This window comes from Musca autumnalis, unplaced genomic scaffold (assembly GCF_047663935.1).
Source record: "Musca autumnalis isolate F117 unplaced genomic scaffold, ASM4766393v1 scaffold_4, whole genome shotgun sequence".
In the NCBI taxonomy this organism is placed as follows: Eukaryota; Metazoa; Arthropoda; class Insecta; order Diptera; family Muscidae; genus Musca; species Musca autumnalis.
In genome coordinates this window covers 2246540-2273053 of record NW_027411977.1, presented here as the reverse complement: position 1 = coordinate 2273053, position 26514 = coordinate 2246540, and the positions used below count along the sequence as shown (strand labels likewise).

Sequence of the window (26514 nt, the reverse complement as noted above, 5' to 3'; positions counted from 1 at the left end):
AAATAAAATCTTCTGATATAGAAGAGCAATTACTAATGATGTAGGAATAAAACTTACCATAGTATTTGTGAACATTGAAAAATGGGATTACCAAAGCAGGACTATAGGAAAAGTTTGGAGTTTCAATTAACTGACATAATTTCGCATATACATTTATCTAATGAAGTTCGATATATATACCAGTTACCAAGCTTTGCCTTCGTCTGCCACAAAAACAACATCCTAATACACCTGAAGATCGGATTTACCACCCGTGAAACGTAGTGTAATGGTTGGATGCGTGGGACTTCGGTAGACTCCTAATTTTTCAATGTATCTCTAAAGGCCTAACAGCTCAACTCGAAAGAGAATTAATTAAACAAATAAAATAATTTAAATTGCAAATGGAATAATTCGAATTGCAAATGGATTCTCGAATAACAATTCAATTGTTTCAAATTACAAATGAAATAATCGAATTACAATTAAAATGTTACGAATTACAACTTGAATGTTTCGAATTACATCTGAAAAAATTTCATGCAATTAGGCGTTCTTAGATCGAATTCCCCACTACAAAAATTTTATGATTTTACTCTACTATGGAACTCGATCTAGAAGCTCATAATTTCATGATTTGTTTTTTTCAATGAAATCACTCTAGTGTGGAACGACCGGGAATAAATAAAACACTTTTTTGTAAATATTAATATAACAATTTATATATTTTGTTTTTGTTATAAAAAAGGCGCTTGTTAGTATTACAAAATACATTTGTAAATATAATTATAGTAAGTTCTCTTAAACGTTAATACTAATTATTATTCTTAGAATTGTTATTCAATTTTATTTACACCTACATACATACTTCTATAGATGAATTCAGAACCGACGAACAATTATGAGGAGTTCATTTGATGAGAAAAATGAAACAAAACGTGAAATTCAAATCTCTTAGAATTATTCAACATAAAGATGACCAAGAAATGGTTTATTCTACCGATTTTTATAACTTAGCCTATAAGTGAAGTAGAAAAAGAGACCGCTAATTACAAAAACATGTTTTATAAACCCCCCTTAATAATGCAATGTATCTTAAATTATTAACGTACAATTAACGGTGTAGTCCACTAAAATTTCAATTTTCGTTCAAAACAGGCAGCTTTTAAAAAGTTTATATCGTTTTAGCAACATCAACAAAGGTAAAACTATGAGTTGTTGTATTCGTCTTCGGTTCTCTCCACAAGCAGTAATTCTTCCAAACGATCAAGTCGTTGGCGCAATTCTTCTTTCTCTTTCTGGGCAATTTCGAATTTTCTTCTCAATTCCTCGTTTTGTTTTCGCAATTCCAATAGTTGCCTACAAATTTCGGGTACTGTTAGTAGAGGTATAACTGACGGCGAAGCTGTTGCAGTGGGCTTGGACTCTTGGCTTTGTGGAGGTTTAGTAGGATTAAGTTTGATGGTTTTTGCTGCATTCATTTGACGCACTGGCATCGTACTCATGTGTTCAACACGTTTAGCTGGTACCAGTCGTACTGCTTGCTTAGCAATCGTGGGCTGTTGGTGAGACGGCGGCGCTGCATTAACAAGGGCCTGCGATTTTTGGGCTTCAAGTTCTATAATATCATTTTCGTCCTTATTGGACATTTGTATTATGTGTGGTACTATGTCCTCCTCAAGGACGGCAATATTCTCTTGAGGTACCGAATGTTGTCTGCTACTACCACCATCTACACTTTTCATATCTAACTTGACCTGAAATGAAGGAAAAATATGTTTGGTAATTATCTCAAGTATTGGGTGACAAAAATGTTTTAATGTTTTTAGCAGTTAAAACTAAATAATTAAACAAAACATCATTCTACTGACATGAAAAATTTTATTAATACAATTAATTATACTCTTTTATGGCTGTTGTCTTTCGGATTCTCGATTAAAATAACGGTAGTAGAAATGGTATTAAAGTCGAAAATCCTTTACACCACAACAACACTGGATTGTCATACTAAGTAATGTAACGAACCTGCTGCTGTTTCATTTGCATTGGGTGCCTCACATTTATAACACGTTGTTGGCTGTAGTAATAAAAAAATAGGCAGGTTAGATTCGAAATGATGTTGCTCTCTTCCTTTTCGCCTTACCTTGTAACAGATTGCGGTAGTTTTTGCATGCTCTTTAGATTTGTATTTCCATACAGCTTTTTAAAATCGTTTATTGATATTATACGAATATTCTGAAAATAATCAAGTTTAGTTAGAACACATAAAAGAGACAAGTCGCAGCATAAGGCATACCTTATTTTTAGTTACTTGTTGATTGTCCTTGGCTTTTGTTATAACGTTCGGTTTTAGCCTATTAACATTCGCATTGTTTGAGGAACTTACGTATGTTGCACTATCGTTACGTGCTCTCGCTGGAACAATAGTTTTATTAGAACCATTTATATTAAAGTTATTGCCATTGCTTAGATTAGTGTTGTTGTTATTTTGTATTTTCTTAGTTTCATTTAATAGGAGCTTTCCGCCCTCTGACAAGATTAATTGTCTGCCGTTTTGTAGGGCTGTATTCAGCATATCCTTGGAAGTATCGTCATCCGGCATCATGGCAATACCATGCGATTTCAAAAGATTAATAGTAGAGTCACCTATAATTCCGGTTTCTGTTCAAGGAAGTCAAAATGCAATAATGGTTACAAAGCAAAACAATAATTTATTACCCTTAATGTTTTCCAACTCGGCGATTTTGGCTGCTGCATATTCATTTTGAGTCATGTATTCATCACCATCTGGACCCCTATGTGTAACATTGCCTTCGCTCTCTTCATTATTGTCCGATGTAGTGATACCCATTATCGAATTCACAGCCTCCGAAGTTTCTTTCTGTAAGGTAATAAAGAAAATAAGAATCGTTGATATTGAAACACAGTAAATGTGTATAGAATTTAAACAAATTTTGAATTTTAAAAGAGGCCGAATTTTGTGTCTTAATGTTTCCAGAAAACAAATTGAATAATATACAAAATATTGAAAGAGTACATACTCTATTCTTTAAAACTGCATTCTGTGTTGATCGATTTTTTTAATTATCCAGTTACGTTTGTTGGCGAAATAAAACATTATTTAAAACACATTGAAAAATAGCATTAGCAAATTTATACCGAAAAAATTTTATAAAAACAATTTTAATTATAATCTATACTTATAAAAGAGTTCAGTAATGATGACTCACTGACTCACTGATTCACTGATTCACTGACTCACTGACTGACTGACTGATAATCAACGCCCAGACTAAACGGCTAAAGCTAGAATCTTGAAATTTTGGGTGAGGGTCACTCTTGGTCCGAAGGTGTCAGATAAGGCTGGATTTTTGGAAATTCGAACTAGAACTGTACTAAAAGTACTAAAAGGTACTAAATATGGTACCCTTTGTATTAGGCAAACGCGAAGAGCTAGAATTCTGAAATTTGGAATGAGGTTCACTGATGGTGAGTTAGAAAGGTGTACCAAATGGTTTTTGGAAATTCGAACTATAAGTGTACGAAAAGTACTAAAAGTTACTAAATTTAGTACTATTTGGTATTACGTGAACGGATAGAGCTAAAATCTTGAAATTTGGAATGCAAATCAAGGTTAGAAAGATGAGTTGATACAAGAAGGTGGTTTTGAAAATGTGCACTCATGTGTACGAATAGTACTAAATGGTACTAAATTTGGTACAATTTGAATTAGGGCGAACCGATAAAGTTCGAATTCTGAAATTTGTGAATTACTATTACTGTTGGAGTGTAGGTTAGAGATATGGAGGTAGTTTTCGAAGTTCGTACATATGGGTACGAAAGGTACTAAATAGTACCAAATAAGGTGCAATTTGGATTTGGGGGAACGGATGGAGCTGGAATCCTGAAATTTAGAATTAGGATTACTGTCGGGGTGTAGGATAGAAGTATTTTGGAAATTCGTACTTTTGGGTATGAAAAGTACTAAATGGTACCAAATTTGGTACAATATGAATTTAAGTGATCGGATAGAGCTGGAATAGTGAAATTTGGAATTAAGATTACTATTGGAGTGTGGGATTGGGATACTTTTGGAAATTCGTACTTATGGCAACGAAAAATACTAAATGGTACCAAATTTTGTACAGTTTGGATTTGGGTGATCAGATACATTTGGAATCCTGAAATTCGAAAGTAAGATTACTTTTGGAGTGTTGGATAGGTTTGGAAATTCGGACCTATGGGAACAAAAAGTACTAAATGGTACTAAATTTGGTACAATTTGGAATACGGTGATCTGATGCAGCTATAATTCTGAAATTTGGAATTAAGATTACTGTTCGCGTGTAGGATTGAGGTAGTTGTGGATATTGGTACTCTTGGGTACGAATAGCACTAAATAGTACCAAATTTGGTACAATTTGGATTTGGCTGAACGGATATAGCTGAAATTCCGAGATTTGGAATAAGGAGTACTATTGGAGTGTGGATAGATAAAGTTTTGGAAATTTTTAGTTAGGGATAGGAAAAGTACTAAATAGTACTAAATTTGGTACAATTTAGATTTCAATGATGGGATACATTTGCAATCGTGAAATTCGGAATTAAAATTGTTGTTGGAGTGTTGATAGAGGTAGGTTTGGAAATTCGTACTTTGGATACGAATAGTACTAAATGGTACCAAATTTGGATTTGAGTTATCGGATGTATCTGGAATTCTGAAATTCGGAATTAAGCTTATTGTTTGAACATAGCACTGAGGTAGTTTTGAAAATTTGTACTTATGTGTACGAAAAGTACTAAATGGTACCAAATCTGGTACAATTTGGATTTGGGTGAACGGTGAACTGGAATCCAGAGATTCGGAATAAGGATTACTGTTGGTGTGTAGGATTGATGAAGTTTTTGAAATTTTTAGTTTTATGGGTACGAAAAGTACTAAATGGTACCAAATTTTAATTTATGTGATCGGATACATTTGGAATCCTGAAATTCGGAATTACGATTACTGATGGAGTGTTGGATAGAAGTAGGTTTGGAAATTCGGACCTATGGGAACAAAAAGTACTAAATGGTATCAAATTTGGTACAATTTGGATTACTGTGATCGGATGCAGCTGTAATCCTGAAATTTGGAATTAAGATTACTGTTGGCGTGTAGGATTGAGGTAGTTGTAGAAATTCGTACCCATGGGTACGAAAGTACTAAATGGTACCAAATTTGGTACAGTTTGCATTTGGGTGAACGGATATAGCTGGAAACCCGAGATTTGGAATAAGGAGTACTGTTTGAGTGTAGGATTGATAAAGTTTTGGAAATTTGTAATTATGGGTAGGAAAAGTACTAAATAGTACTAAATTTGGTACAATTTGGATATCAGTGATTGGATACATTTGGAATCGTGAAATTCGGAATTAAAATTGATGTTGAAGTGTTGATAGAGGTAAGTTTAGAAATTCGTACTATGGATACGAATAGTACTAAATGCAACCAAATTTGGATTTGAGTTATCGTTTGAACATAGCACTAAGGTAGTTTTGAAAATTTGTACTTATGGGTACGAAAAGTACTAAATGGTACTAAATTTGGTACAATTTGGATTTTGGTGATCTGATGTAGCTGCCATCCCCAATTTTGAATTTAAAATACCTGTTGAATTGTAGGATTGATAAAATTTTGGAAATTTTTAGTTATGGGCAGGAAAAGTACTAAATAGTACTAAATTTGGTACAATTTGGATTTGAGCGAACGGATAGAGTTGGAATCAAGAAATTTGGAATTAAGATTATTGTTGGAGTGTAGGATTGAGATATAAAAGTAGTTTTTGAAATTCGTACTTATGAGTACGAAAAGTACTAAATTTGGTACAATTTGGATTTGAGCAAACGGCTAGAGCTGGAATCTTGAAGTCTGGAATTAAGATTACTGTTGGGGTGTAAGATTGATGAAGTTTTGGAAATTCGTACTTATATGTACGAAAAGTACTAAACTGTACTGAATTTGGTACAACTTGGATTTGAGCGAACGGGTAGAGCTGGAATCAAGAAATTTGGAATTAATATTACTGTTGGAGTGTAGGATTGAGATATGCTACAACTTGGATTTGAGCGAACGGTTAGAGCTGGAATCTAGAATTTTGGAGTTAAGATTACTGTTGGGGTTAGTTTTGGAAATGCGTACTTAGTTTTAGAAATGCGTACTTATGCTTACAAAAAGTACTACATTTTGTACAATTAGGATTTAGGTGAATTATAGCGCTCGAATCCTAAAATGTGGAATTAGGTACACTTAGGGGTACGAAATGGTTCCATGTATGGTACAATTTTGTATTGGATGAACGGATAGATCTGGATTCGTGAGATTTGGAATTAAGATTATTGTTATCAGTTGCTTATAACTTCCGATTTAAGAAATATGTGCCATAAATATACGTAAAAAGTTGTAAATGGCACAGGATTTGGTACAATTTGTTATTGTGTAATGGGAATTTTGAAATAATAGGAGGAGGTTCGTATGTATATATTTACATGTAAAGTACTAAATAGTTCTATAATTGGGGGAACAGATAGAGCTAGAAATGAGGATGGCGGTTGTTGGGTTAGGCCGTATTTGCGCTGAGAACCTCAATTAAAATATCTCAAAAAATGTGGATTGCTCTTGATGTGTAGGCGTGACAAAAATCGAACTAAAGTGGTACGTATTAGTACACAAAATGTTTCCACCATTCTATATTATATATTGTTCATTTGTTTTATATATTTAACGCATACGAAGTAGCGGGCACTTTGCTAGTATTAATATATAATGTTTAATAAATAAACGATTTAAATGATAAACATTGCTTTAATACACAGTTACACAACAAAAAACCAAAATTGTAAAAAAAATGTCATATTAATTATTCGTTTATGGAAACAACGTACGTAATATTTATGCGATTTTTTATGCAAATCTCTTGCTATAGGTCCTCAAAACAATATTCCGTCAAAATATACAAGATTTATTTGCGACGGTCTAACACAGTAGTGAATGGAGGGTCTTCAGACAGATAAAAAACGCATGAGCCCATATTCACAATAAAGAATGACGAATCGGTCACAAACAAGTATGCGATCAATCAATATTTAACTCAATATGTAATGTCGGACACCCCTATTATGAATATTTCCATGGGAGCTGTTTCCCATGAGAGCAAATTTTCTCATTCCCACGATCCCCCCTATTCTGAATGCAGCGGGAGAAGGAAATTATTGCATACTTTAGGGAGTCGTCGCTTTGTTATACAAAAAAAAAAAAGAAAAAACATGCAATAACACTCGATTTTTGAATTAGGTGAAGAGAACACACTAGGGTGGTTTTAAAAAATCGGTGTTCTATCGTCTAAAGTGTTTAGTTTTTTTAGGTTTTAAGATTGCCAAATTTGAGCACAGTCGGAATATGTTAACACTGCCACTGGGTCCTCAAAGTTTTTATAGGCCTCATAAATATCTAATATTAAAATCTGATCCGATTTTCAAAAGTTTTTGTAGGATTATAGTTTTTAAGGATTGCTCAAACTTTGGCAATCTTAAAATCTAACAAAACGGAACACTTTAGACGGTTGCCGCCTAAGAAATCCGACATCGATTTTTTGCCTTTGAGTTAATACCACCTTAGCACACACAAAATTTAACTAATTCAAAAACCGTGCTGAATGGAGTAAACTTCAAGTGCTTTTGTGTGGTGTTATTTCAGCTTTCTAACAAGCACACACTCTTCAAAATGCGCGAACTGATGTACGCATTTTTTATTTAATAAGGCAAAATAACTTTTGTATATAAAATAATATTTTTTTTTTTCATTTTGCTACGAATGTTGTTTTCATAAAAAGCCCAACAACATACCGCTTGCTTTTTTTTCCTCATTAGACTCCGGATTTTGAAAATATTTTAAAAATTCAAATTTGCGTATTATTGCATATTCATCCTTTTTTTTTTTTTTTTTTTTTTCGAACGTTCCCACGCCTCACTTTCCCACCCCTGCCGACCGAGGGGGCGACCTCCCTTTTACGTAGGGATCGCGTACACACCATGATCCGCATCATGATGGGGTATGAGAGGGAAATTGAAAACCAGCTACAGAATTTACTTCATCAGCTAGTTAGTTACTTACTAATACATTTTTATATACTATTGGTTTAAAAATAAAATTATGTTAGATTTTATAAGGTTAAGGCTCATGCCAAAGTCTACATTACAATACATGGAATTAAAATCTACACACATTTTGTTAATAGGATCTCCCATAGAGTAATTCGTGCGGTGGAAATCTCTAAATAAGGGTTGATAGTTTCTAATTGTTCTACAAGGAACATTTATCCTAATAGATGATATTAAGAAATCCGAGGGAATATTACCCATTAAAATTTTATGCACCATCATAGTGTTTAACATTGTGCGTCTACTTTTTAATGTAGGTAATCGAATTAATTTTAACCTGCTTGTATATGAAGGCAAGACAAAATCGCTATTCCAATGTAAACCTCTCAGTGCAAAAAGCAAAAATTGTTTCTGCACTGATTCAATTTTATCAGAATACACTGCGTATTGAGGGTCCCATACAACAGAACCATATTCTAATATAGGTCTTACAAGTGACGTAAATAGTTGTTTTGTTATATAGGGATCTGAAAATTCTTTGGCCCATCTTTTTATAAATCCTAAAACTCCATGCGCTTTATTAACAATAGAAATTACATGATTATTAAATTTTAATTTTCGATCCATCAAAAGGCCAAGATCAACAAATGATGCTACAGTTAATAATTGAGAACCGTTAATATTGTATTGCCTTATTAAAAAAGAAGATCTGGAAAAACACATATGTTTACATTTTTTTAAGTTTAAGTCCATACAGTTGATTTTACACCATTGAAAAAGGCTATTTAAATCACTCTGGAGAAGATCAGCTTGCTTTTCCGATTTATGAGTAATGAATAGCTTGACATCATTAGCGTACATTAGCAATCTAGAATGCATTATTGAGTTTGGCAAGTCATTTATAAATAAAAGAAAGAGAACCGGTCCGAGGTGACTTCCTTGCGGAACACCCGATGGCACGTCAATCGATTTTGAGACACATCCATCAAACAAAACTGTTTGTGATCTATTTTGTAAATAAGAAGATATCCATCTTACTAAATTAGTATTAAAGCCCATATAATCTAATTTATACAACAAAAGCCTATGGTTAACCCTATCAAATGCTTTGCTGAAATCTGTATATATTGTGTCAGTTTGATTATGCCGAACAAATCCTTTTATTACATTCGATGTGAATTCTATAAGGTTTGTTATGGTCGAAAGACCACTACGAAAACCATGCTGATATGGACTTAGCATGGGTTGAATTTTATGGGAAATTACAGAAGTAATTAATTTTTCGAACAATTTAGGAATTGCACTTAATTTTGCAATTCCTCTATAATTGGATACATTAGTCAGACTGCCTGACTTATGTAAAGGTACAATATAAGACTTTTTCCATATTGCGGGGAAATGACCGAATTTAAGGGAATAGTTAAACAATAGAGTTAAAGGGGTTGACAATGCAACTGAACAATGCTTCAGAATTAAACTAGGTATTCCATCGGGACCTGGACTTTTAATGGGTTTTAAACATCGCAGACTTTTGGAAACGTCTTGGTATTGTAAGAAAGGCATGTAAATTTCATCAATCTGAGATAATTTATAAGGATATGTATCTCTAATTTGGCAAGATGCACTTGAATAAGTTGTAGCAAAAAATTCTGCAAAACATTCAGCAATATCTGTGTTTTTAGTAAATTCTTGATTATTGAATTTCAATAAAGAGGGCTTAGAAGGTGTTTTTCTTTTTAAATTAACAAAGTCATAGAAGGACTTAGGATTGGACTTAAAATTTTCTTTAATCTTGTTAAGGTACTCATTATATGATTTACGAGATTCTAGCGTATACTTAGACCTAGCTACAGAATAATTGGCGTAGTCAATTGAAGAACCTGACTTTTTATATTTACGAAAAAGTTTATTTTTGGAATTTTTTATAGTTGATAACTCAGGAGTAATCCATGGAAATTTATAAGAATTTGTGACTTTAATAGTTGGAATACATTCAAGCATAAATTTATTTATGATCTCATAGAATTTGTTAATTTTAATATCAAGATCAATATCACTGCTGCAAAGACATACCGATGTCCAGTTAACAGAAGAAATAAGAGAATTGAGTTTCCGAAAATCTGTTTTTTTATAATTAAGGACAGTTTTTAACACTTTGGACTGATTTTCCCCAAAGGAATGATTATGGGTCATGGTTATACATAATGAGGGATGATGAATATCTTCAGGAATAGAAATTGGTGGAATTCTAATTATTTCAAAATATTGAGTAACATTTACAAATGCTAAATCAAGGATTCTATCGTAACTATTGAGTATATCGTTTATTTGATGAAGATTGAGGTCACAAAATCGACTAACAATTTCGAATGTATCTTGATTAGCATTCGCCCGGGATGTTAGTGGTGTTAGAGCTTCAGAATCTGGTAATAAGAGCCATTTAACAGAGGGCATATTAAAATCGCCCAGAACCAAAATTCGATCGGTTTCATTCATATTTCCAACGATTGAACTGATTGCGGATATATGTTTTTTATATATGTCAAGTTGAGAAGAAGGAGGAATATAGGAACAAGTTATAAATAATTTAAAATTGCCTAGTTCAATGGATATACTTAAAAATTCAATATCAGGAATATTATTTATTTCAATTAAATTAGTGGAATAAGAGGAGTCAACTGCAATAAGGACTCCACCACCTTTTTTAGCAACACGATCATTTCTGAATATTTGATATTTCGGACATAAAACTTCACTATTTAATACAGCTTTTTTTAACCAAGTTTCAGATAAAACAATTGCATCATAATTAAAACCGAAGCTATCAGTATATAAGCGAGTTAATTTTGTATTTAAACCCCTTACATTCTGATAGCATATAGAAATAGAATTTTTTAGTTTTTTGAAACTGTAGCTGTTCGCGGAGGCAAATGTGCTAACTTGTCGTTTCTTTCCACAAATTCTTTTATAAAAGCATTTACAGGCCAAAATTCTCTCGATATAATTTGATTAAATATTGACTGATTAGTAACAATCCTGAAAGAAGATCTACTTTCCGAAAATGCTGAACGAAGCTTGTAACATTTAAGAAAGTAATCTCCTTGAATACTTGATCTTATATAATCATAAATTTCGTCAGCCGTCGTTTCGGGAGGGAACCTTGACGCAAATACCATTTTCATAGCTGGAGGCATAGATAATGATCTTTGCACAGGTTGTTGGGTATGGCCTACATTGGCAGATGAGCCCCTTGAAGAGACAACAGGCAAGGATGTTGCCAACTCCTGAATACCTTGAGCAGATTGTGAGGTCTTTTCAAGACTAGCACCATCAGTACTCATTAACTCAGGAGTTGCTACAACCTCCTTTAACTGCTTGCTTACTTCCAAAGGCTTATCCAACACAACATTGGCGTATAACTGAGCACGACCAGATTCAGTTGTATCAGAAATATTAACTGGATCCGATTGTACTACAGTATCCCGAGAAACACTAGGTTTACGACTAGAAACAGTTTTACCTGTACTCTTTTTCGTCGACCTTTTGCGTTTCTGCCCGATAACCGATGGTGACGATCCTTACTGTCGTATTTTAGGCTAATTATTATAAATATACTTGTATTGAATATGGAAATATATAATTTTTTAAAAATATAATTGTTAATAGATCATTTGTATTCCTTTAAACCAGAATAAAAGCTAGCCCAACATTTTTAGAATTAAAATCATTAGATCGAAGGTCAGTCAGACTAGAACCGATTCGTTTAAAAATTGCGTTTAATTAGAAATGATGAAGTGGTTTCTTTTGGTATTTTATGGATTTAAGATCTATAAATTTCAACAGTTGTCGTAACGTATCAATTTCCATCATATAAAAATACTAATGACTATACAGCGGAATTTTATGCAACCCCTATTTTTGGTCCGATTCATGTCAAATTTTGGGACTGGGTTTCCAAGCAAAATCGCAAAAACCTAAACAACCCCTAAAAATATCAAATTAATTTGCGATTTATTTAAAAAGCGCTCCGGCGATTTTTTCTGTTGTTTTGATTTGTCTCATCTATGAACATTGTAGTTTCAGAATCCGCAAAAACTTCCCAGGTGTAAGCACCTTTCATTTAAATTTGATTCCAGAGCACCGTGTACATTTTTGCATATGTCCATTTTAAGAAAAAAAAACTTGAAAAATATGTTCCAACGAAAGACCAAGATTTACTAAAAATTGGGAACCAGTACCCTTAGTAGCATGTCGAGCCTTAATTTTGGGTTGACTAAGCTCATTGCTGATTATTTATTCGATCAATAATGAGCTTAGTTTACCAAAGTGGTATTTTTCTATAAGGTCCGTAAGTTGCATACCTCTTTATGTGTATTGAGTCTGTTCACGTTTTCTCGTTCTGCGAGGAACACACAGATACTTGTTCCTCGGTTGACTCCTTTGTTGGAAAAATCGTTTTATGTGAGAATTTCGCGTGTTTATAACAATTTGCAACCATGTCTTAAGATGTTTAATTCCTCCTTAAAATGTTACAAGAGTAAATTGTATGCTCATTTTAATCTTAATGAAATGCAGCGTTCATAAATTGTGTCTTAATTTGTAATGATATTACTGTTGCATGGCTGATTATATTAATGTTTATTTTGTTATATATTTACGTTTGTTAATTTATAAGCCTGCATTTAGTCTTATTTATAATTCTATTCACGATAATCTAAGAAATATTGTTAGATATAAGCAAAATGAGAGTAGTTATTGTATAGCTGTTTTGGGACCGCTCATGGGCCTATGGGCTAGGTTACTGTATTTGTCAAATAAATTAAAATAAATTAAGTGGATAGGCAACTCATTGAGGAACATAACTTTGGTAATACTCCAAGAAACATAGATTTGGCAATTTTTTTATTGCCAACACCAAGTAGTGGGTAATTCAAATTTTTTACCGTATTTGTTATAAATCACAAATTGTATACTTTAACGGAATATTGTTTTGAAGATCAATATCAAGAGATTTGCTCAAAAAGCCGCATAGTTTGTTGTTGTCTTTGCAATGCAATTGTACATATATTTCTATTGGGAATTCAGTATGTATGTATATAGGTTAGGTTTATCGTCACGCTAACAATATCGAAGTCTGGAAAGCTTAATTTTTGTAAAAATACCAAATTATTTCCCAATATACATTATCATATCGGTCGATTATCCTAAACACCTTTCAGGCAGAATTATCACTGATGTTGAAGATATCTGCCAACAATGCAGGCAGCACGACACGGCACTAAACATATATTTGCATGTCCTCTACAATATTTGGTTCCGACAGTTCCTGACTTATTTCAACTAAACAAGCGGATGTTAACACAATTAAAATCACATATTCCCAACGTACAGAGACGCATGAACCTTTTGTAAGTCTACCATTTCAAGGAAACGAAAGTCAAACTGCAAGGAATCGATTATCCTGGCCAAAAATCAAAATTTCGTTTTGTCAAAGATATTTAATTTCTATATGGGTTTCGATAGTTAGCATATTGAAACTAAGGAAACCAACAAATTAGGTCAAAATATTGGAAGGTGTGGGCGTGGTGTGGTCCTGAAGACTAACATTTTCCCCTTTTCTGAAAAATACGTAATTTCTGGAGAAAGACGTAGCTATTTCTCGGAAACTATAACAGATAATGTGTTCATTGTTTTTTATGTAAGGTAGGTAGGATTGTGGCCTTTAAAAATCGTTTTAGTAAATTACCGTAGCGTTTACACAACATGAGCTATTTTATTTTTCCTCAGGTACTAAATTTTATGAAATTCCAAATTTAGTGGACTAGAACTTTTGTGGAATAACATGGAACAAAGTTCTGTTTTCACAGACAGTCTCCTCTTTCAGCCCATATATACTCGTACTTTTGTACAGTCCGTTTAACACTTTTTTTAATTTTTTGAAATTAAATGCATTAAATTTTGTGTTTTTCTATTTTTGAGTATAAGAGTTTTTATACGAGTTGTATATGTTTTATGAAAAGGAGTATTTTTTTATTTTTTGAAAAAATTTAAATTTTTTTGTAAATTTTTTTTAATAAATTTTTGAAAAAAATTTTCGACGTTTTTTTCGAATTCTTTTTCAGTTTTTTTTTTGTAATTTTATTGTTTACTTCTTGGTGTTTGACCATCTTTAATAGATAGGAAGATATAATAACCACAAAAACTCTCATATTTTGATGAAAAATAGGTAAAAAACTCAAAAGTTTAACTTTGATCTTGAATTTCTTCTCCGAATTTGACCGCTTATAATTCGTCTGAAAGCTGGTTGTGTTATCTGTCTAACAAAATAAGAATTATGAAAATATCTCTGTCCGTTCAACAGTTACAGAATTTTGACCAGGAAAAAACGATTCTGAACCACTGTACGTCGGTGAACCTATGAAAGCTTCGTACAAACACATTGTTTTGCCCTTTCCAATAATAGCTGTACTTAACTCGTCGAATGGTTTTCAAAATTGTATCATTTTTATATTACAAAGGTCCTTCCAAATCCTTCAATTTAATAGGGTATATTGCCATGTTGTTGAATAGGGCAATATATTCACGATCTTTTTTAAGTTTTTTATTTTGTAATAGGTTAGCATACAGCAATGACATTATTTAAGAAAATTGCATTTAAAGATTTTCTTGAACTGCAAGAATCTACTAATTTTTACTATTTTTTCCGATAACATAAAGGAAAAAATGTTATCGTAGTAAAAAATAGTAGCTTCTTGCATGTTCTGGAACAGAGCAAATCATATAACATTTTCTAATTGTCAGGGGGTAGTTTTTTGACATGACAAAACCCTAAACCATAATCGACTATAATAAACCACTCACCTCATGCTGTTCGTTAAATGTTCGGTTAGCTTGTGCTTGACGTGCGCTTTCAAGTTCCTCCAGAAGATCCGCTTGTTCTGTCAAAACGGCTATTGCTAGCGGCGTACGGCCGAACTTAGTAACCACTGTCACATCTGCATTATGTTTTAAGAGTAGGCGTACGATGGATTTATGTCTCTTTTCAACAGCCCAGTGCAACGGCGTCATACGCAACTAAAAAGGAAACAACTTGAAAGTGACATATCATCGTTTTATATATGACCACTTACCATATCTTTAGGATTAACTGCACAATTTTTGGACAATAGTAATTCCACTATCTGTTCATTACCATAATAACAGGCTAAATGTAGAGGAGTTCGATCTACTTTAGTTTTAGAGTCTTTATTGATGCCACCATTGAGCAAAACTTGACAAATTTCATACTGGTTGTTCATAGCAGCGAAATGCAAAGCGGACATTCCCAACTACAAAAAGTCAAATGTTATTCTGTATACACATACCAGCATAAAAACCTGTTGCTCTCGCTGTATCTACACTTACCCAATCCGAGGTAAATGGTGCACCACGGGATAAGGCATTTTTTACGCCCTTAACGTCCGAGTCCCTAGCGAACTGCAACAATTGTTTTCCCAAGTCAACAACTGTGGTTGGTACACTCAAAGTGTTCAGAGACTTATTTGATATTTCTCCCTCCGTACGCTATAATTAGACATAATTAAACTACATGTTTAATGCCTTTTAGATAAATCACTTACAATTTTATAGTTCATTAAACTAGCCAGTTGGTGCTCCAGTGTAGTGGATCCAGTTTGGTTTGGAAATACAACCTTACAGTCGGAACGCAAAGTGGCCACGATTTTGTTGTCGCCAACACCAGCCCCTCCTCCTGCCCCAACCATTTTTGGCTTCTGTTATTTTCTTCCCAATTACGATCAGAGCATGAGCACTTTTCAATGAAAGTAAAGCGAAAATCAACTAAAATTTGTGTTAAATTTAAATAAAACAAAGGAAAAGGAAGTAAAATTACGATATTTCAATATCCGACGCGAACTATTTTTTATTTTTATTCTGTTTTGTTCTTCTTTTCTGCCTGAATGACGTTTCAACGGCAATAAAAAGTTTTTTGATGGCGGCTTTGTACTCTTCGATGTTTTGTTTTAATGAATGAAAAAATGTCGGCGATTGCTTTTTGAATTCTAAAAAAAATAAATGTAGTTAAAATGTTAAATATATAAATTTTATTACCGCTCTAGGGGAGTCAAACACAGAAGATTCATGAAACAGAAATTGAGGTTTTGGTCGAGAGGGCGAAATAAAAGATCAAAATTTGTCTCATTCCATTCCATATCTTTGACTGTTGTCACACGCAAAGATTTGTTCATATTAAACTCTCAATGTTGTATGAATGTAGTTATACTCAAGATCAAGAAATTTTGCTTCCAATTTGCTTGCAGCTCATTTTACCGTGTAATTTTCATAATCCAATTCCATTGTACTTTTTGTTGATATGGCAACACCATATGAAATCTCTACATGAATTATGGTGCAAGAAAGAAGGTGATACAATTGCTGTGTTCCAGAATCTGCAAGAAGCTACTATTTTTTACTACGATAACATTTTTTCCTTTATGTTATCGGAAAAAATAGTAAAAATTACTATAGTACTGTTTTCAACATATTTCAATTTTTATTTCACTTATTTTTTACAAAAACTGTCTAAAACTTGTTAACCCGGCTGTATGTGAAAAAATGATGGACAGCTGGGAGACAAACGACAAATGTATGTATGTGTTAGTAAATCAGAGTTGTATTTAAAGACAAACTGTCTGGTGTAAACGCCTAGTTAGTCGAAGGTCACACTAGAGTGGTTTTCGTGAAACTTTTAGGTATTTATAGATCGAGTTCCCCACTACAACAACTTTATGATATCACTCTACTGTGAAACTCGACCTAGGAACCCTTGTTTTCATGAAATTGTTTCAATGAAACTCTCTAGTGCGACCTTCGACTAATTGTGAGAGCGAACAACTTAATTAAAATACTGGCATTAACATGGCATTAAGCTGAGTACACATTGCCAGTTTTGAATGACAGCTTTGTTGATGCTTGCTAGTGTGGCCGTTCATTTTTGTCATTCATCATGCAACCACAAAATGTTTCGTGGTTGCTGGACGGTTGGACAGTTATCGATAACTGCGAAATATCGACATTCAAAACTGACAATGTGTACTGCTCTTTAGGTTATAGCCCGTTCCACGGTACGTCGTTCGTTCTCTATTCGTCGTTCGACCCTCAAATAGGAATAAATTACTTGATTCCCCATACAAAATTCTGAGAACGAACGAAGATTTTTCTATGTTGTTCAAGTAGAAATACTCTCAGAACAACGGTAAAATATGTCCCATCCCTAACAAATGAGAGAATTTATCGAAAAAAATAATTATGACATGTCTAAATTCAAAATTGAAAAATTTGTTGAAAACACAAAAACTTTTAGAAAAAAGGGAAAAGATGAATAAAAATTAATGAACTAAACATTTTATATAGATGCAGAAGGAAGATGGTTGTGTTTCCTTCTTAATTCCACACACATTTCTTGTCCATTAGTTCAAAATCGCGTAAGAAATCAGAAACAAAAAGGAAACAAATAATTGAAAGTCTGTATACACAAACATTGCTTTGACATGTCTCTCTCTCTTTAATTTTGAAAATAGAAAAATATAAAAATATATTGAAAATACAAAATTATTCTGAATTAATGGAAAAAATGAATGAAATGTGTGTAGATAAATATAGAAGATACATTTGAAGGAAAATCTATTGTTTTTCCTATTCATTTAAAGTATATTTTATGTGTTTTCGGTTCAAATTTTCGTGAAAACAAGGAAACAAATATGAAGGAAATTTTGTTTATGTTTCTGGTAATTACGAATGGTGTCGTGGAAACGGGTTAATTCGTGTACGTCGTTCGACAGGCGAACAACGTAATTGAAACGCTCGTGTGAACATGACATTAGGGGTTTTCATTCCGACAATATCGATAGGCAAAACTATCTATCGATATTGATTTAAAAAAAATCGATAGTGTCATCGATGTTTTGCCAGCTCTAGTTTTTTCTCGTCATTTTTTGGTGTCATTTTTGTTTGACTGCAAAAATATTTTTTACTTATCCTAGAAGAATAAAAGGGATTGACGGTGGTATTTTAAAGTAACATAGCCGAATTTGAAAATGTCCAGACAAGCTTCTAGATTGGATCCGAAAAAAGTGGTAAGTAAATTATTCATGAATTCGTGAAATCCAAACTTCTACTTTTTTTCAAAATGACGGGTTTTGTTTATAATACACATTGAAATGAGGATTTCACATCATTTTATCAACATTTTAGTCCTAGAACAACTACTTTATATGTGTAGTCTGAAGAATGATGTATAGTGGCCACCCTCATTAAATCCGATATCACGATTTTACAGTAGCCTCTTCAGCTAAATTAAAAGAAACTCTGCTCAAGATATGGAAAGATTGGCCTCATCATCGGCAAGTCAACAACAACCTCAAGGAATAAATACGGGAACTACAGGGCAGCAAATGACGACAAACACCGGATTACCAAGTCAAATTCAACTTATACCTATGATGACTGCGACGACTGGTACCGGAGCTGCTCAAATCATAATAGGACAGCAGCCACAGCAGAACTTGCAGCCGCAGTTTATTAACATAAATGGACAGTTAATGCAAATAGCTGTTCCGAACTCTCAACAAACGACTGCTGCTACTCCCACAACAGGAAATTCAACACAACCTATGCAACTGATGCAGTTGCCTGATGGGCAAACTTTGTTCTACCAACCGCCAGTTGTAACAGGAGAAGCAACGCCAAATGCGGTGCCTCAAAATATTCAGCCTATGTTTATTAATATTAATGGACAGTTGATGCAAATTGCAAGTGCAGTTCCAAATTCGCAACAGCAGACTACAAATAGTGGAGGCAGTGGTGCACAGCAGATTATAATGATGCCACAGACTACAACCGCACCCGCAACTAGAGTGGCGACACCCACACCCTCACAACCAAGTAATGGCGCTACTAATCAAACGCCTCCGGTACAAACCGAGTCCAATTCTACCGGAGCCACTTCTGAGGATTCTCAGCCTTCCGCTACAGCAGAGGCGGAAGAGGAACCACTATATGTTAACGCAAAACAGTACAAACGCATTCTAATACGAAGACAAGCTAGAGCCAAATTAGAATCGCGTATACCTAAGGAGCGTTCGAAATACTTGCACGAGTCACGCCATCGACATGCAATGAATCGAGTTCGGGGTGAGGGTGGCCGCTTTCATTCGGCTCAGGAAAAAGCAGATATGCAACAAGGTGCGGGCATGGAGGAGCACCAACATCAAACTATACCGTCGAGAGCATCGCAACCTCGGCTTCCACCGAGGGTAATTGCCCCTTATCAGGGAAATAGCCACAATCACACAACTACTACTACCCCGAACATAACAATAACGCCCATCAAGTAACAAAGCGACGCGCTTTCAGAAGCGCACACAGCTCACTCTCAAATGCCCGCCCCTTTTTCTACATTCGAACAGGAGAAGAAACTGTTCTATACATATGTAAATAATTTTTAATGCTTCTAGCCATAAGTTTTATTTATAAGAATTATAAAATGGCTCAAATTATCAAATAATAGGATGTACTCAATAGTCCCCTACTACTTCCTACTCCTCCTCTTCGCCCTTAGAATTCGGAGTTTTTAACACTAACATATGGCGCATTGGTTACCCAGATGTTGAGAGATATAGAAAATGTAGAGGATGTAAATAAACAACTCGAGCGCATTGGCTACAATATGGGTATGCGTTTAATTGAAGATTTTCTGGCACGTACATCGGCCACTCGTTGTCTAGAAATGAGGGAGACAGCCGATCGCATACAACATGCCTTTCGTATTTATCTAAACGTCCAGCCAACAATAACAAACTGGTCACCGGCGTCAGATGAGTTCTCACTGCAATTCGAAACAAATCCACTGACCGAATTTGTTGAATTACCACCAGATCTAACGAATTTGAGATACAGTTCCATCATAAGTGGGTGTATTCGGGGAGCATTAGAAATGGTTCAACTAGAAGTCCAATGCTGGTTTGTACAGGTAATTGAAAACTACTTTTGCGGTAAAAATTTGCATAGATTCACATTTTATTTTGTCTTTGTTGCAGGACCAATTGAAAGGTGACAATGTAACAGAAATTCGTGTGAAATTTATAAGACGTCTTGAAGATGCCATACCGGCCGGCGAAGACTAAGCAACATCGTTTATGTGTATTTTTAAGTTTATTTGAGAAGAGCTATGTATTATATGTAATATAATTTTAAGCTTCATTCCGGAAAATAAAAACTCTTCTGATGTTTCAAATGTCCAGAGGTGACACAGTCCTCCCTATACCAATACAATACAAGAAATGTTTTAATTGAAATGCAACAATAATATTATTGTTAGATTATTATTTCACATTATCAGGAAAATTGCGACCTGTAGGACGATTAAAATGTTTAGACGGACGGACGGTCACGCATAGCCAAGGGTTGGTGCACTGTATAGCGATGCATTTGCTATTTTGTTGGCGAAGTTAGGCAGACTTCCGAAACGTCAGTTGAGCTGACTTCCGTATCGTCAGTTGCTTTACAAATGACTGAAAATCTGCGAAGTATTATGTTTCTTAACGACTTTGCAATCAACCACTACGAAGCTACATGTTTCACAACATCAAAAATACGAATTTTCAACGCTGGTAAAAATCAAATTTATATATATATATATATATATATATGTATGTATAATTTTTATTTCTGATACATTTAGTTGAATTTCGAGGAACAATGTATGAGTGTGCAACTGAAATATTTTTACGAAGTTTAAATAACACAAAGCAAACGCAGCTCTGTTCCTTTACGTTCAAGAATCTTCAAGTTTTACCACTTTTTACTCGAAAAGCGTTCCTTTACTTCAGACACAATACAATTCATATGGTAGCAGTTGACAACTTTTTCTACTTTTGCCGGTTTTAGCATTTTCAGAAGTAAAGGAACAGACCGGACGATACGGAAGTCAGCCTTGCTTTGTAGTCGTGCATGGAACTAGGGATTCTTAATTCGAGTTCCATACCAGAGTAATTTAATGAAATTGCGAAATTGCTTCAGTGGGAACTCGATCTAAGAACCCCTAGTTTCATGCACGACTACAAAGCAATTGACAATTCGGAAGTCAGTCTTAGGGGTCGATTATCGATAGCAATTATCGTTGAGTGGAGTTGTCAAAATTACTTTATGTATGACAACCTTCAACTGAAGTTGCGAATCTCAGTTAAGGAACAGGCTATTTTCAGCAACCAGTTATTTTCAGTTGCAGTGAATATTTTCGAAGAAAAAAGAAGTAAAATTGAAAGGAAAAAAACATTTTTCTTAACAAGTGTTGATTATTTGCATGATTATTTAATTTTGTGTATCAAAAATATGGTGAAAATAACAATTAAACAACTGTTTATTATTACACTGTGCAACATTTTTGAGCTAATCGCGTGCAAACAACTTCTGTCAAGAATTTTTTGAAAGTAGAGGACCAATAGGCAAAAACCCTATTTGGGTTTTGTATTCTTAGATCGGGTTCGGATTTTATGGCCCCATCTAAACATGGTTAAATATCGACTTTTTAATGCAAATCGGGGCTGTATCTTAGAAACCAATACGAATCTTTTTTTGACCACTGCAGCAAACTCGTAGATAAGAGCAGGAAGAACATATTTGGAGGAAAAAAGAACTCGAAGAAATGAATTTATTGCCTCAAATTTTATAATATATATAAAATTTCCATAATTTGTATATATTTCGCAGCGTATCTCCAAAACTGTTAAAATTTTCTTAATGTTATCTTTGGAAAAAATATTCGCCGAAATGTAATAACCAAATCTTCAAAACATTTCATTCTTGTTAAATGTTTCTATTGCGTTCTTTCTACCATAGTTTATAACTACAATTTGCTAAATATTTCAACAATGCATTGAAATACCAAATCTGAGAATAAACTGGTTGTGTGAACATTGTTTGAAATATGTTTTGTAGAAGGTATGTTATTAAATAGCGCGTAAACAACGTGAAATAATCATTTTAGAGTTTCAGAATGTTCTGAAGAACTGCTGGGTACATTATTTGCAATATTTTGCGTAATGTTACTTGGTTCAACTCCCAACAGTTTAGCTGCTACTGACCAGGATTCCAGAAATTGCGTAAACTTTTCTATATTTTAACGATTTTGATGCGCTAGATGCAGTTTTTCTTAGTTCATCTACTTTACGCATAAATTCTACTACTTTAGGGCTAAAATATTGCTGAAGACTGCAAAGCGAAATTCTCATTAGTTTCTGAGATAAAAGCCAGACCAATGGAAAAACATGTCGTTTTTGGCCGGTTTAGATGAGGCCATAAAATCCAAACCCGATCTAAAAATCTGAAACCCAAGTAGGGCTTTTGTAGTCTCAATGTGTACTTTCAGAAAATGCCGATTAGAAGTTGTTTGCATTTTCAGTGTTGCATAGTGTTATTAACAACAACTGTTTATTATTATTAATATTATTTGATAAATTGAGTGCAAATCCAATGTGCACATGGGTTCCATCTATACAGCCGACAACACCAGAGAATTTCGTTTTTTAATAAAAATGATTATACCCTACACCACTATGTGGGTGTTGATGAGGATCCCGCAGGGGAAGATTTTGGTGATGGTCGGATAATATTCAGGGGTCTGAATAGGCAAAAAACTTATTTGGAGAAAAAGTCAACCTTTTATTTCAAAACGAATTTCTCCGCATATACACCTGCAGGTAAAAGTAGAAAATATCACCTTTACAACGATGTGTAGTAGGTTGTCGTAGGAGGTAAAACAACGAAGATATCGCAATAGTCGCTAATACAACCCAACCTTCATTTTTGCGATTTTATTTATAATGACGAATATCACAGCTTTGGTTGGGGAGCTTCCACAAGCAAAGCCTGACTATGAAAGTAGGATATCCCAGCTTTACAATGATGCAAAGTAGGTTGGTGTAGGTGGCCAAATAACGGAGATATAGCAATATTCGGTAATAAATCCCATTCTTCAATTTTTTTTTCGAAATCGCGCTACCGGTCGCAATTTCGATCGGATCGTCACGAAATTTTGGGGGTTTATGGGGGCCCCAGAGAGGAAGAAGCCTATTGATTTTGATGATGGTCGGATAATATTCAGGGGTCCGAATGGGCAAAAACTTATTTGGAGAAAAGGTCAACGTTTTAGTTCAAAGCCAATATCTCTGTTTCTTTAAGAGGCAAATAAAAAGCAAAACCTGGCAAGGAAAGTAGAAAATATCACCTTTACAAATATCACCTTTAAAGTAGGTTGTAGTAGGTGGTCAAACAACAGAGATATCGCAATAGTCGGTAATGCATCCCATTTTCTGATTTTTTTTTTTTTTTTTTTTTTTTTGTAATCACTCTACAGGTTGAAATTTTGATCGGATAGTCACGATTTTGGGGCTTGATGGGGCCACACAGAAGAAGAAGCATATTGATTTAGGTGATAGTTTGATATATCGGCTTCTAGTAGGGGTATTCCAATGGCAAAGCCTGTCAATGGAAGAAGATAATATTACCTTTACATTGGTTGGCGAAGGTGGTCAAACAAGAAAGATACCACAATAGTCGGTAATACAACCACTTCCATTTTTTTTGCAATCTGGTTTGGTTACTTATGGCGGTCCCAGGGAGAAAGAGGCATAATATTATGTTTGGTGGTAGTCGGATTATACTCCCTATAAGAAATGTTTGCCGGTGAAAAGCTTATGAACAGGGGTAGTGGTGTAGGGTATCACATGGTCGGCCCCGTCCCGACTATAACCTTTGCTCACTTTTTTCCTTTTGTCTTTTTTCCTCCTCCGACAATTTCGAAACGATCCACAATTACACATCTTTCCAACATAAGCTTCAACTTACAATTCCAATGGATTCGACTTGTCCCTCAAATTTCTTCTAATAGATGTCATGTCCTGTAAATTTTCTTAATCATCAAAAATAATTCCACTGAACTTATCATCTTTAAGGCCAGAACGGAATCAATTGTCGCTTGCTTTCCTTGCTTCCCCAAATGTCAAATTATAAAGGAATGCCAGAGCCTCTTTGAAAGTCCGCCTGGCATTCCTTTATAATTTGACATTTGGGAAGCAAGCAAAGCAAGCGACGATTGATTCTGTTCTGGCCTTTAAATATTTTTTTTTTTGGTCTTGCCTTTTGGTCTTGATAGAGTTCACAATTTTGAAAAAACACTGATCGATAACACTTTTATCGACAACCCAGTTGGGTTGACACCAATAATACAACATTTCATCTCAGTTGTGCTGACAATTGACAACGCAACTCAAGTTTAGTGGCAATGCATAATCGACCCCTAAATTTGTTTTTAGGGGTAGATTATGGATAGCAACCCAACTCCAGTTGACATGCCAAATATACAGGCATGTCACAGAAACCAATTTCGATCGAAAGTGGAATAGCTTCCGTATTTAGCTTCTTCAGAAGCCGAAAAACTAAAAAAAATTTCGGATTGAATCCACTTTTGGAGTAGTGTATGTTTTGTAGCTTTTGGAACCGCTCTTGGCCCTTTGGGCTAGGTTCCAATTTATGAAAATAAATTGAATTGAATTTTGGTGGAATTGTAATTTTTTGGAAACATGTTACTTTAAAACACTACTAAAAAACTTAAAATAAATAAAAATATTGTTTTATTACCAAAATCACATTTAATTTCATATTTGTTTATCATTTAATTGAAAAAATCGCACATTTTCATTCATATCTCAATCAACGAAACAAATTATTAACAAAAGGCCTGTTCGATAGCTCTGCAAGTAAAAAGTACTTGTAGATTCTTGCAACTACTTGCAAGCAGTTCCCATTTTTCTTTTACTAAACAAGTTTGTTATCGAACAGCATTTTGTAAAAGTTTGTACAAATTTTTGGGTTATCGAACAGACCTAAAGTTTATCAGCCCAATTATGAACGGCATCTCACCGTGAGTTTTCTCTTTCTCGCCTCCTCCCCTATTATAAACATCATATCGCCGTGAGTGCTGTTATGTTCTCACTCTTCCCTTATTATAAACAACAAGAGGGTAAGCAAAACTCACGTTCGTGAAAAAATTAGCTATTACAAATGTAAAAAAAGTGAGAAAAAGAGGCAAATTTGTGCTGAAATTTCTCACTACCGAAATCAAAGTGAGTTGAACAAAAAAATTTAAGTGTGGTCATTTATTTTAAAAAATACGAATATTTTGTATCTGTAATGATAATTAATTGTATTTTAGGTTGAAAGCAACAAAAAATAATTAGAAATTTTTTATGTTTTGAGGTTATTGTTGACCTTTGGACGCTTTTTTCTTTGGTTTTAATTTTGGCTTGAGGTCAACTTAAGAATTAAAATTTTTTTGTTTTTATTCTTATAAAAAGAAAGAAATATCATTGTTATTATAAATTTATACCATATTGTTTATAGTTGCATAAAACAAATGTTCTTGTTTTTGAAAGCCAATCCCTGAGGATGAACATCAAAGATGGTTGAAATATTGGAAATGGAATAGATTCTACCTTATTGTGATAAGAGTTTCTTTATATTTTTAATCGCAACATGTTTTCGACAAAAACAAATATTAGGACATTTACCGCTAACATTTTTTCAGAGTTCTTTACGAATTCGGTCTGAATCTCTGAATTCTTTCAGAATTTGGTACAAAATTGGGTCTAACTTCAGTTCCAAGAATGGGATGTAACTATCCACTGAAGTTAAATGACTAGGTTTGGCATCGCACCTTTAAAAGACGAAGAGTGCTATGCATGGTGCTATCAACATTTGCCCTATAAGAATTTAGACGACTGCAATATCCCGAGTATAGTTGAGCAAAAACTACTCTGGTTTGTGGTGGACTTTATTCACACTATATTTGTTTACATTAGAAACTGCGACTATGTGAAAGCTATACAAACCTACTTGAAATGCTTGTTGAGCAAGGGGTTCTCTCCTGTATCGTTGGGCTTTCCTCTCTAGAAAGTGAAGATCATTCTTGATGGACCTAGTGTGTCGGGCCAACCTACTAGATGGTGATTGGGATGGCTCTCACGGTAACGCCCAAGCAAGTACTGTAACTAAAGCGTTCCCCGTTTTCAGGTATGGACAGATCAAAAAGGTGCATACTGTATAAAGCGGTTCACAAATATACAAGGACCCAATCTGGAGCAACCCATGTCTGCGATTGTTGTTCCTAGAGAGAGTAATGTACACGATTTGGAACTTTTGGGGTCGCAGTCTTGGAAAAAATGGGTGCTGGTGCTAAAAAGATGACATGTCCAATCACTTGCCCTCAAGCTTGAATAGAATCAAATATTTTGATGGAATATAAGTCCAGACCGTTGCCCCAAAAAGATCCAAACCATTTTG

General features: G+C 34.2%; 2 protein-coding genes and 1 long non-coding RNA gene across 8 annotated transcripts in view; 2 read left to right on the top strand and 1 right to left on the bottom strand.

Annotated features, from left to right (window-relative positions):
• Positions 1-13154, top strand: part of LOC141404086 (uncharacterized) — a 128605-nt gene extending 115451 nt beyond the window's left edge. The window contains exon 4 of the long non-coding RNA XR_012412943.1: positions 11944-13154. This is a non-coding gene — a long non-coding RNA (uncharacterized lncRNA). The remainder of the gene's footprint in view (positions 1-11943) is intronic.
• Positions 924-16105, bottom strand: Atac3 (Ada2a-containing complex component 3). 3 transcript variants are annotated; one of them, XM_073987355.1, is made up of 11 exons: positions 16010-16070; positions 15738-15928; positions 15523-15681; positions 15249-15446; positions 14980-15192; positions 3021-3041; positions 2698-2860; positions 2276-2640; positions 2123-2214; positions 2005-2056; positions 924-1736 (listed from the first exon to the last, which is right to left on the bottom strand). In XM_073987355.1, exons 2-11 carry the CDS (start codon positions 15879-15881, stop codon positions 1188-1190), a joined length of 1956 nt encoding a protein of 651 aa, XP_073843456.1. In that variant the 5' UTR covers positions 15882-15928; positions 16010-16070; the 3' UTR covers positions 924-1187. The 3 variants fall into 3 exon arrangements, with proteins under 3 accessions (XP_073843456.1, XP_073843458.1, XP_073843457.1); XM_073987357.1 differs by lacking the exon at positions 3021-3041 and having other exon boundaries at positions 16010-16076; XM_073987356.1 differs by lacking the exon at positions 3021-3041 and having other exon boundaries at positions 15738-16105.
• Positions 16106-18070: 1965 nt separating this feature from the next.
• Bet3 (blocked early in transport 3) lies at positions 18071-20457 on the top strand. 4 transcript variants are annotated; one of them, XR_012412938.1, is made up of 3 exons: positions 18071-18251; positions 18455-20146; positions 20214-20457. XR_012412938.1 is itself a non-coding variant. In XM_073987358.1 (3 exons), the coding sequence occupies exons 1-3, from the start codon at positions 18213-18215 to the stop codon at positions 20298-20300; spliced, it is 537 nt and encodes a 178-aa protein (XP_073843459.1). In that variant the 5' UTR covers positions 18071-18212; the 3' UTR covers positions 20301-20457. The 4 variants fall into 4 exon arrangements, 1 of the variants encoding a protein (XP_073843459.1); XR_012412939.1 differs by having other exon boundaries at positions 18370-20146; XM_073987358.1 differs by having other exon boundaries at positions 19736-20146.
• The last annotated feature ends 6057 nt before the right edge of the window (positions 20458-26514 follow it).

Coding starts and splice junctions, on each gene's coding strand:
- Bet3 (XM_073987358.1), top strand. CDS start 18,213: ATGTCCAGACAAGCTTCTAGATTGGATCCGAAAAAAGTG. Junction 18,252..19,735: donor GATTGGATCCGAAAAAAGTG/GTAAGTAAATTA, acceptor CTTCGCCCTTAG/AATTCGGAGTTTTTAACACT. Junction 20,147..20,213: donor TCCAATGCTGGTTTGTACAG/GTAATTGAAAAC, acceptor TCTTTGTTGCAG/GACCAATTGAAAGGTGACAA.
- Atac3 (XM_073987355.1), bottom strand. CDS start 15,881: ATGGTTGGGGCAGGAGGAGGGGCTGGTGTTGGCGACAACAAAATCGTG. Junction 15,193..15,248: donor CAGTTAATCCTAAAGATATG/GTAAGTGGTCAT, acceptor TTTCCTTTTTAG/TTGCGTATGACGCCGTTGCA. Junction 2,861..3,020: donor ATGCAGTTTTAAAGAATAGA/GTATGTACTCTT, acceptor ATTACCTTACAG/AAAGAAACTTCGGAGGCTGT.